Raw genomic sequence first — 11,345 nt, forward strand, 5'->3', positions numbered from 1 at the left:
ACATCTTTTAATTTTTTTTAACATTATTAAAAACATGAATAGTTCTAGATTTTTGCGAATATTTTTTGTAAAAGAAATAATAACCTTAAAAGGGGGAAACCTTAAGGAAAACAACACTAAAAAGGAAACAAAAAAGGACCAGGAAAACCAGGAATCAGAACCTAGCTAGATGGGTTGGCCCAGTTCAGTCCCTTGCCTGGCCTTTACGTGCGTCTCCAATTTCGTGCAACACACTTGAAATAGTAAATTGCCTCAGAAAAATCTTCAAATGGTAAATTGATCTTAAAAAAACAAAAAACTTGAAATAGTAAATGTCAGGACCGCGAATAGTAGTCTTCTTCAGTTATTTATTTATTTATTCAGAAAGTTTCTTATTCCCAATTCTAGAAAAGAAAATTGTAATTAGTGTTAAAAGTGAGAAATTATATTACAGAAAACAACAAAAATTGCTTGGGAGTGCTTCAGGCAATTTGCATCGTAGCATTGCGCACTTTGCGGACATGCTAATAATTGTTGAAAATGAAAGAAACTTCTACTATTTCTTTGTTAAGTTAGAGGTTAAATAGGACCCAGACTCGCAGTGTTATCACCAAGAAGGTCTCTAGACTCTAGAGTAATTGCAGAACTTAAAGATTGCTAACATTTTCGAAATAGACTTTCATGCCGCATTATAAATAAAACACCAGCCAAATTTGTAGTAGAAGTTACCTAAGTGCAGTAAAAGATAAAAGGTAAGGTCTGCCAGGGCAACAACACAACATGTCAAAAAGAAAAGAAAAAAAAAGTCAAATATGACCACTAAAAGGTGAGTAGTCAACTGCTAGCAGGTGAAGCAAACTACCGGAAAACATCCTAAAGACCATCCAGCATACTGGCAGCCGGTCCATGTCGTCTTGCTGTAAAAAAATGCTACTCCCTCTGTCCCATAATATAAGAGCATTTTTGACACTACGCTCTTATATTATGGGACGGAGGGAGTAAAATTTAAACACAAGATCAAAAGCATATCGCAAGAAGACCCTGTTGATAGACATCTTGTTATGGATAGTACACAAGATGCATGTCATCGCTGTGAATACCAACCAAAAGGGACGCCTCCACCTATCGTTAATCGCCCAGCTCCGACGCCTGCCACTCAGCCTCTGAACCTCACAAACATATACTCCCTCCGTTCCAAAATAAGTGACCCAAAGTTAGTACAAACTCGAGTCACTTATTTTGAGACGGAGGCTGTAATTTCGAAGGAACCAGGCTGCGGGATAGGTGAAGAATATGGATCTTGGATTCAGACACCACAGAAAGAGGACAATGGCCATAACGGCTAACTCATAACAGCAAGCTCATTTGTCTGCCAATTTTAGCGGAGGGGTTGCGTTTTGCTGTTTTATCCGGGTCTCATTACCGGCCTACACCCCGGGTGTCATTACCGGCCTGCACCCCGAGCCTAGCTGAACATAATAGTAATGATTCTGTGTTTTCCTATATAATAAATAAATAAACAATGGGTAATTCTTAGCAAAGCGAAAGCACAGGTTACAAAACCAAATGCCGGTACATCGACATCTTCGTGACATTTGCACATTGTGAGAAGAGACCTAGATAATGTAAATGCACGCTACAAACCAAAATTTGGCTGCATCACCCTGTATAAACCATTTGTGTTATATTAGATCAGACCTGTTTTAACTTAGACAATTGCTTCACAAGTAAAAGTGGCTCATCGTGGGCAGAAGGAAGATCCGTTGACTCAAACATATCTTCCTTTTAGCGCAAAGTTTACGCCTACTTGTCATAACCTGCCTGTGGAAATCAAGGAGTTTGTGGTTAGCAAAGGAAAACCATAGCATAGGAATTTATACCAACAGAAGGGGTCAAATATAATTTTTACATGGGGTTTCCCGTGATTGGTCAGATACTACCAGGCATAGTTCTCTTAAGAACTTGCTTTCCCAGGTATATATCCAAGTAACCCTGCAAGACAAGATTTTGTAGATTGTTTAGAGGAGTACAACAAAACTAATCCCTCCGATCCATATTACTTGTTGCTCAGATGGATTGAGCGACAAGTAATATGGATCGGAGGGAGTAGCATTCTTGCTATAAACAGGAAGAGCATAGGCTACCACCTGAACGAGTTGTTCTACACTCTGAGATTCCTCTGCAAAAAACCTAAAGATGGCTGCTTCTGTACGAGGCACCTTTGGGCCCAATGTCAAGGCCACTTTATCCACGGCTTTCCTCGCTATAATTTTGTGGACCTCACGAGATAAGAGGCCTTCTTCCCACAGAGGCCTTAAGATATTTTTTATGAATTCGCCGAGGGCACATTTGAATGCTGTGATACTTTCTTCATCAGTACTTAGTTTTGGTGGGCCACTATGTGAATCACAGATCCGCGAACCATTTGCAATCTCACTTTCGTAAATTCCTCCACTAAATTCATTCTTTTCAGATTGTTTAAACTGTTTTCCCTGCACAGCAGTCCCACTAAAGGCTGAAAAGCACTGACTTGTATCCTCCCCAGTTGCCTGATTAATCGCTTCCTTTGCACTATGTGAATCAGAGATCCGTGACCCATTTGCAACCGTTCTTGTGCAACTTCCTCCGACAAATTCATTCTTCTCTGGTTGCTTAAACTGTTTTTCCTGCACAGCAGTCCCACTAAAGGCTGAAAAGCTCTGACTAGTATCCTGCCCAGTTGCCTGATTAACCGCTCCCTCTGCACTATGTGAATCAGAGATCCGTGAACCATTTGCAACCGTTCTTGCACAAATTCCTCCGACAAATTCATTCTTCTCTGGTTGCTTAAACTGTTCTTCCTGCACAGCAGGCCCACTAAAGGCGGAAAAGCTCTGACTAGTATCCTGCCCAGTTGCCTGATTAACCACGCCCTTTGCACTATGTGAATCAGAGATCCGTGAACCATTTGCAACCGTTTTTGCGCAAATTCCTCCGACAAATTCATTCTTCTCTGGTTGCTTAAACTGTTCTTCCTGCACAGCAGGCCCACTAAAGGCAGAAAGGCTCGGACAAGCATCATGTGGTTCCGAACCGTGCCCAGTTACTTGATTAATCACTTCTTGAGATGCCTCGAATTCTTCTTCATCTGCGATCATACTAGGCAAACAATTTAAGTCTGGTATTGTAAAACGTGGGGTGCAATCAGCTGGTCTAGCAACGTCAGGTATTTTTATGCCAACATCAGATAGGCAGGAAATCTGTCGATTTGATCTCACTTCAAGAACTCCAGGTGGCTGATAATCTTCCTTTGTTCCTTTATCATTTTCAGAGTCTGCCAGAGATAAAGACACTTGCCTCTTTCTTCTGCAATTCATGGTATCTTGTCGGATGTCTCTGCAATCACCATCACTGGAACAAATTTTTATGACTCTGCAGTCAGTTCCACTGGAGCAATTGACAGACTTCTTCCCTTTCTCCAATTCTAAAGTAGTTTTACTGCACTGATTGGAACACTCTGACCCACACACCTTCACATTACCATCATCAGGAGGGCAAACTGCAAGACTTTTTTGATCCAGCAGTGTTGGACCTGTTATCAAACTGGGCATTTGTTCAAACCATTTGGGACCATTGCCTTGTGCTGCTTTCCTTTTAATTTCACAGCCGATGCCCAGTTTATATTTTCTCCCATCATCCAAATGATTGCCAGTCTCGTGCTGAGAAACATTCCGATACACACTACTATCAGGATAAGTAGCTGCTTGATCTACCTTACTAATATCTGCCCAGTTGTTCCGTCTAGTTTGTTTCTTGCTAGTATCAGAACAACTGTTCTGACTAGTTTGTATCATGCCATTTGGATGAACAGTTGATGGTAGACAGCATGGAAGTTTATTCTCTTCCTTTTGCTGCATGATTTCACCTGGATGTGGTTCTTGCAAAACCTCCAGATTGCACTTCAGCCCTTGCTTGGCTGAGCTTTTGTTGTAGTTTGTACCACTGAGGCATCTCAAGGGCTGCTCTGTATTTATCATTGCTCTTCCCTCACCACGGTTTTGTACTCCATCAAGCGACGTTGCACCTCTACATTTTTGGGAATTCTCCAATTCAGTATCATTTTCAGCCGCACTTTCTGAGTTCCCAGAAGCACTCTCAGATGCATTGACATTTTCATCATCACTTTCTGAGCTACAAGAAGAAGCAGACCATTCATGCCCCGCAGTACCTGTTTGATCTAGTTTTTTAGCTTCAGCACTGCTTTCCTTCCTTAATCTTCTTCTTCTCCAAATATCTAGACATTCGCGAAGTAATTCAGAATGAGAAGTATTATCAGCTTGCTTTGTATGCATGCCCTTCTCCATATGAGTGACTGAGAGATTCTGCAGGTTACGTGTCGAAACGTCTCCAGTTCTTGTGTTTCGAGGTCTTTTGGTACAACCAACAACACTTGGCTGCTTGTCAGATACTAATTTCATGTTGCTACTCCCTTTTGGCTCATTTGATGAAGCAATGGTTTTGCTGCTGTACTTGGGACATAAAACATGTGAGTTTTCATTAGACTTTGTTGAGCCACAGCATGTAGCAGCAGCGGTCCGAATATTCTTCATTAGATGGCAGTTCCCTTCTGCTCCATTATGATCTACTTCATCGTTTGTTTCAGCATTTTTCTCCCAATTGTCATTTCTCATCGTATCAGAACCACTACGATGTACCTCATGATGCAGATGCTCATCTTGCTCACGACGTGAACATATTCCTTTACGGTGCCCCTCATAAATCATACGCTTCTTAGCTTTCTCTCCGGCCAGCGGACCTCCATACCTTTTGTGTCTACTGTTCTCAGCTTCCTGTTCAAACGGTTGTTCTCCAGATCTTGTCTGCCGACTGCTTCTCCCATGTTTACCAACACAAGGCACACTGGAATTGTTTTTCTGAGAACTCCATCTTGCCGGTTTTGTTTTTAACCTCTTGCCATGATAAGCATTCCTGCAATTTCTAATGCCCAACCTATCATGAAAATCCTCACGGAGTGGAAGCTCAGGTTGCCTAGGATGGATAGTGCGCAGTTTTTTTGAATTTTTTATAGTGTGCAATTTCTTAAATGGCTTCTTGGTGTAAGCTTTCCTTTGTTCATCCCTATGAAGCAACCGACTAGCTGAGGTGTGATCAGGATTATTGTCAGTGTAGAAACTGTCCATGTAAGCCCGATGCCGCGCTTCATCTATCTCAGAAAAATGGTCAACTGGAAAGTAAGATGGCAGATATTGGTCCGCTTGATAAGGTCCATTCTGAGTGCTACTTCCCCCATTAAACTGACAAACCTTGCCAAGGGTTACCGTATCATGAATATGTCCATCAGCCCCTTTTGCATAATTACAAACACGATCAAAGGATGGACTAGTCCTCTCAGTCCTGCAATATAAGAAATATAAATCATTAAAGGCCTCCTGATCAAGAAATTCGAAATAATTGGAATAGGAAAAATACAGGAATGAGACGTCGCATACTACGGATTTTTTAAAGATGCCTTCCAATGATTCGTAAGAAAAATAAATGCATGTCATTTTGAGGAATGAAAAGGGAGTGGAAAGTGGAAACAGATAGAGCGACAGCCAATTGAACTTCTAAAAAATTAAATGAGGTTTGATGTCACGTTGGTTTTCTTATGGAATCGAGGTCATAGGAAAAAATTACATAAGAAATTTGACGGCCCCAATCATAAGATCCAAAGGGCCCTTATCGGAAAACCATTTTTAAAGCTTGGAGAGTACTCCAAAACTAGATGATACCCCACACGTTGTTGCGGGGATTGCTTCCAATATATTCAATGAGACTTTGTTATATGAATATGAATTTTTTGAATAATAATATAGGACTGAAAGTGAAAATACATATGATTATGTATAGTATAACTAAAAATATATTGAATAGTAGCATAATATAATTAAAGCATTTGAGCCATTTTGCATGTATGGTTGCATGTTGAGGTGGGTTTTTTCCCATGCATGATTGAATGTTGAGATAAATATGTTAGTGGGGATCACCTACTTAATTGTACAGGATTCTTATGAAAAAACCAACAACAAAGGTCTAAATGGTACAAAATGCATCCATCATTGAAAATTCATGTAGCAGTTACCAAATATTCTACCTTATCTCTGAATCATGGAATTCCATCAAGAAAGATACGTGTAAAGCTGAATAACATGATGACCATGACATGAAAAAGTTAACACACAGGGTACCTCAAGTTTGCACTGCTATGGGGTTGCTCCCTTGTTGCTTGTTCTCTTTGACGAAGGGTTAACTGCTGCCAATCATATTGCTCACTGCAGCTATATCCTCCCGAAATGAATCCAAAGGGTAGCCTATTTGAACCCATTAATTCCGCAGCTGATGAAATGAGATGACACTAGCAATGCTCACCCCTATATCATATAGATGAGACCGAGAAGTTGTTGTATTCTTACTTCCTGTTGTAAAGCTTCCGGAAAACAAAAAAATGAGAATGAATTCAGCTCAAAAGTGCTGCCAGTTGAAGGAAAGTCTGAATTAACCATAAGAGATAAAATTTCAAAAGTTAAACTGTATAAAAAGGAGGCACCTACCAATAAGATCTTATCACCATATCCGATTCTGCATGATTTATGCTTCCATTAGCCCTTTCACACTTTGTGCTTTCTACCTAGCAACAATTACAACACAATCATTAGATGGTTTCCTGCAACACATCGCCTGCTAGACCATATAGCAGATCAAATTGCAGGTCCCTTTCAAGGATTATACTTTCTGGGCCCTATTTCCAAAACTGAATCCTACACTATCAGCACCAGGAAACAGTTAGGGGTGCAATTAAATAATGGAAGTGCCTGGTCAAAAAAGAAATTTCAGTAATATGACTACAAGATATCTATGATCTAAGAACAAATACATAGGCATCGCATAAAGCATGTGTAAGTTATGTTCCTAATTGCTTATTTTGCATTGCAAGATATTGTTGGAATTATTGTGACCAGATCATTGCCGAAAGTAGATTGCGAGACGATTTTGTTAACGAGGTTCAGCACGACTACGGGTGCTCCTCCCCACATATGAAATCAACATGATACACCGAAGACAAAGGACAGCATCTCGACCACCACTCCACGCCCGGTTTGGTCATCCCTACCCCAGGCGCCTGGACCACCCCCGTTGTGATCTTGGGCCTGTTTGGATCACAGTCGGGAGCAGCCTTACCAAATTTTTGGTCGTTGACTGACTGGTTGGTGTATATTGGTCTGAAGCCAATTTTTTGGATATACGCCAAGGTTTTGGTCGGCCTTCAGTTCTATGCTGGTTCGTTGGCGAGCCCACGGCGGTAAATCTTGCGCCAAAAAGTTGGCAAGCCGTGATTTGGCAAGGCAGCCACAGGCAGCATCCAAACAGGCCCCTTGTATCTAGCCTACCAGCTTCGTCTTTTGGCTACCTCGCCGTGGCGTTACATATTTGGCTCGGGTTACATGCATTCAACTCGAACATCTAATTCTCCGCATACACCAAGTCCAGCTGTAACCTTGTACACATATTCAACACCAATTCCAATGAACATCATACCAGTAATGTCTAAATACTGGCATCATGCTTAATTCTTTGATCATTCAACGAATATATGATCTTGTATCTAGCCTACCAGCTTCGCGTTTTGGCTACCTCGCCGTGGCGTTACATATTAGACCCCAGGTTGCATGCTTTCAACTCAAACATCTAACTCTCCGCATATGCCAAGTCCAACTGTATAACCTAGTACACATATTTGACACCAATTCCAACAAGCACCATACCTGTGAAGTCTGAATACTGGCAGCATGCTTAATTCTTTAATCATACCTGGAAAGTCTAAATACCTGTATCTTATGTTGGTAGATAATTAAAGGCATATATAGCCTGAACCTACATATGCTACTGTCCTTGCCTCTTCCATTAGGGAATTAAATCAATGTAACCAAAATAGTAGAAATGGTCCTCAAAAGTCAGCTAGCAATACATGATAGATTTTCAATAAAAATTCATGTGTGCTGCAAAACAAATGACAAATCATAAACCGAAAGTAAAGAGATCAAAAGCTACTCTAGTGCTGCTCACGTAAGCTTCATTACTATTGGGTTTCATTGTCATCGTATAGGTTGAGTTTAAACGTGTTTCATGTGATGGTAAGCACTATCAGAACATAAGTTTTGGGATTCTTTTAGCTAACTCAATGCTCAAAATAAACTAAGTGAATAGGACCTAGCCAATGGTTTGCATAAGATACATTCCCATGTGTGTTCTATAAATTGTCTGCATTGCAAACTAATATACACCGCAACAACTAAATGCATTTATAACTGTTTTGTTTTGTGTGCAAAGAACTTTGTACAAACTATCTGGACTAACCGAATCACCTTTTTCCAAGACTTTGTGCTATTGCAACCATTTTTTAGACTACCAATCGTGTGATAGGGTTAAGTAAATTCAGTCATCCGTCTCAGAATGCTATTGAGACAATATTCGCAATCAGTTCTAATCAGTAGTTCTTATCACTGCCTTGTTGATTGCATAAACAACATAGATGACTTTGGAGTTAAAGTTGGCTAAGTTACTCTCATAGTTCGCTGGTAATTTTTTTAGCACACTGAAATTACTTCTAATAAACATACTGATCATACTGCGTTAATTAATATTTATGTAAACAGCCATGATCAAGTTCGCCACACGACAGAGAATTCACTTGAAACGTACTCTCTACAATAATATTTAACAGGCAATGGAGATTTAGATCCCCAGTATTTTTACAAACACAGTAATAAATTAATCCATGAGCATTCCTATCAAGAATGCTCTAGTGAAAATCATGTTAATTTTCATCCAAAAAAGATATGAGCAGACCATAATTGTGAAAATAGTTTGCAGTTGTCAGAGAGAAGGGTAACACAATGAAGCGAATAATGGTTATGCAACTAACTAATCAGCAGTTAACATATTATACGCTCATAGCCTCATACTAGTCAATTCAATTCAATTTCAAATTGGAAAAATAATATTATTTAGTATTCTTTTACTATGGCCGAAAGAATAATTAAGCACAACATAAATTATGTTCACAGTTACAAGACTATGTTGCTGCACAACATTATATACCATGAAGTTTACTGAACAGAGGGAATAAACCTTCCTTTTCCTTCTTTATAATCAAGAAGAAAAGACATTCAGTTAATAAAGAAATAATCAATTAAACTATGAAAGACTATCGTGTGATCTCTACAAATAGGCTGTTTTTACAACAAACTATCCACAACGAAAGCATCACTATCTAAATATAAAAGCACAATTTTTATCCATCCGCAGGTAAGGATGCCATCCGAAATCTCATTTGGCCATCCATTTATCATTGACTGGGAGATTGGATTACAATCCGAGGAGCAAAGTTTATGTATCATTGTGCGAGTGAAGCATTATATTGGTTACTCTGCAAAGCTGATCCAATAGAACCATATTATGTTCCTTGTGCTCAAAATTCAAAAAAAAAAATGTAGACCATTGGGTGATCTATCTAGGAGGTGCTTCGAAAACAAGCGGGAGTCACCAGCTGGAATAAAGAGGTGTCCTATCCCAACCACCCCCTAGTACATATATATGAATTCAATGTTCATACCTGTCTCTTCCTTGCCCTAACTAAACAGATTCCATGTCTTCTGCCACCACCAAATACTAGCAAATGAACGACCAGCAGTGTCAGTGTCAGCGTTGTGTTGGCGACAATTTCTCTTTCCTCTTTTGAGTTTCCACCTCACTCATCTACCGGGGGCAATTAAATCTGGCAGCACGAATGCTGGGAAGGTGAGTCTGGCAGTGGCGCAACCGGCACCTCAACTCCAGCCTGTAAACACACCTCACGGGCCGGATCATGACGGACCACTGCAGCACTGCCATTGAACGCCTAGCCTTATACTCCAATATAAATTAGCACTACAAACTCAACGCCGTGCACTCAGTCTCACAAGTAGAACAGTCAAGCGAGGGAAGCGTCGATATGCACAAAACGAGTTAGTTGAGCAACAGAAAGGGTGCTGCACCTTGTGACCACATTGCATTGCAAGCACAAAGAAAGCGTTTGCCAATATGTAACATCAATCAGCTACTGTTGTTTTGAAGTTAAAATTAAAATTCCAATTGAGGCCAAACAGACATGACGACCGGATCTCAGGGGTGAAATATTTTTACCTTCACCCAGCAAAAGATGGCTGTGTCTGGAAATTTGTCCTGGCGTCAAGTCCTGACGCGTGACAAATTAACCTGCAAACAGTAAGATTAGAAATCAGAAGGAGTAGCAGGGCCTATTATCGCGACCCTACGTACAGCGCCACCATCTATTTTCAATGGTTTTAAGTCCTCGTTGACTCGAATTCGAACTCTTCTTTATTATATTGTCGGGAGTCGTTCAAAGTCCTCTTAGGATCGAATTTGTGTCCGTACTTACTACTCGGAATTTCTCTTCCGCATTTCCTTGGGGAAAAAACTCGAAATAGAACTCGGAACATAGAATGCAAAGGAGGAGATTTTACAGGAAAGAATACATCAGAACGGCAAAAATAAATCGATCTTTTAGGGGGGGAAGAGCGCAAAGAACCGAAAATCTGGACACGTGGAAGGGGGCGGGGTGGAGGGGGTGTGGGGAGAAGAACGCGAAGAACTAGAGCGATCCGCGGCGCCATTGTTGCGCCGGAAAGTAAACCCTCAAAACCCTAACATCAGCATTGCGTCAAGAGTGATTAAAGAAAGACGGGGACGATCGCCCTTACCATCACAATGCAGCGCGCGCAATCTTTTCTGGGGAGGAACCTTGGAGAGCGCTGCCGCCGACGGGGAGGACGAGAAGCAGGGGGGGGCGGCGGAGACCAACGAAGAGAGCAGGGAATCGAGCGAGCGCCGGGGATTAGCTCTGTGAGACCAAAGGGGGGCGGAGAGAGAGAAGACGTGCGGGAGGAAGGCGGTCGCGTGCGTCGACATTCGGGCCCCCCTTAGTCACGTCGCTACGCCGGGTCTCCGCGCAATTTTGCCCAGTAAAAAACAGTACCATGACCAAGAACTGGGCATTACTAGCCGGACGATCTATTCTACTCCTTTCGTTCCTAAATATTTGTTTTTTTTAAATTTCATTCAAATAGACTATCACATACGAATGTATATAGTCATATTTTAGAGTATAGAGTCACTTATTTTGCTCCGTATGTAGTCACGGAGGGAGTAGTTCTTTTGGTATTTATTTTAGTAGTTTTTTTGGGGCTTATTTGAGGCTTTTAAATTAAGCTGGGTAGGGGCGGGCAAACTTATTTCCATAGCCCCAAATAAGCCACATCATCTGATTC

General features: G+C 41.0%; 1 protein-coding gene across 3 annotated transcripts; it reads right to left on the bottom strand.

The window, feature by feature from the left end:
* Window positions 1-1,455: 1,455 nt before the first annotated feature.
* Window positions 1,456-11,024, bottom strand: LOC123061618 (uncharacterized). 3 transcript variants are annotated; one of them, XM_044484795.1, is made up of 7 exons: window positions 10,779-11,024; window positions 10,201-10,272; window positions 6,570-6,646; window positions 6,207-6,434; window positions 2,127-5,373; window positions 1,889-1,971; window positions 1,456-1,800 (listed from the first exon to the last, which is right to left on the bottom strand). In XM_044484795.1, exons 4-6 carry the CDS (start codon window positions 6,341-6,343, stop codon window positions 1,909-1,911), a joined length of 3,447 nt encoding a protein of 1,148 aa, XP_044340730.1. In that variant the 5' UTR covers window positions 6,344-6,434; window positions 6,570-6,646; window positions 10,201-10,272; window positions 10,779-11,024; the 3' UTR covers window positions 1,456-1,800; window positions 1,889-1,908. The 3 variants fall into 3 exon arrangements, with proteins under 3 accessions (XP_044340730.1, XP_044340729.1, XP_044340731.1); XM_044484794.1 differs by having other exon boundaries at window positions 6,207-6,445; XM_044484796.1 differs by lacking the exons at window positions 10,201-10,272; window positions 10,779-11,024 and adding an exon at window positions 9,632-10,121 and having other exon boundaries at window positions 6,207-6,445.
* Between the last annotated feature and the right edge of the window lie 321 nt (window positions 11,025-11,345).

Source organism: Triticum aestivum, chromosome 3A (genome assembly GCF_018294505.1).
Source record: "Triticum aestivum cultivar Chinese Spring chromosome 3A, IWGSC CS RefSeq v2.1, whole genome shotgun sequence".
NCBI lineage: Eukaryota > Viridiplantae > Streptophyta > Magnoliopsida > Poales > Poaceae > Triticum > Triticum aestivum.

What these genes read in the sequence shown, in the direction of transcription:
- LOC123061618 (XM_044484795.1), bottom strand. Translation starts at nt 6,343, where the DNA reads ATGGGTTCAAATAGGCTACCCTTTGGATTCATTTCGGGAGGATATAGC. An exon ending in CATAGCAGTGCAAACTTGAG is followed by an intron (nt 5,374 to 6,206) that starts GTACCCTGTGTG and finishes CTTATATTGCAG; the next exon opens with GACTGAGAGGACTAGTCCAT. An exon ending in GTGTAGAACAACTCGTTCAG is followed by an intron (nt 1,972 to 2,126) that starts GTGGTAGCCTAT and finishes CTTGTCTTGCAG; the next exon opens with GGTTACTTGGATATATACCT.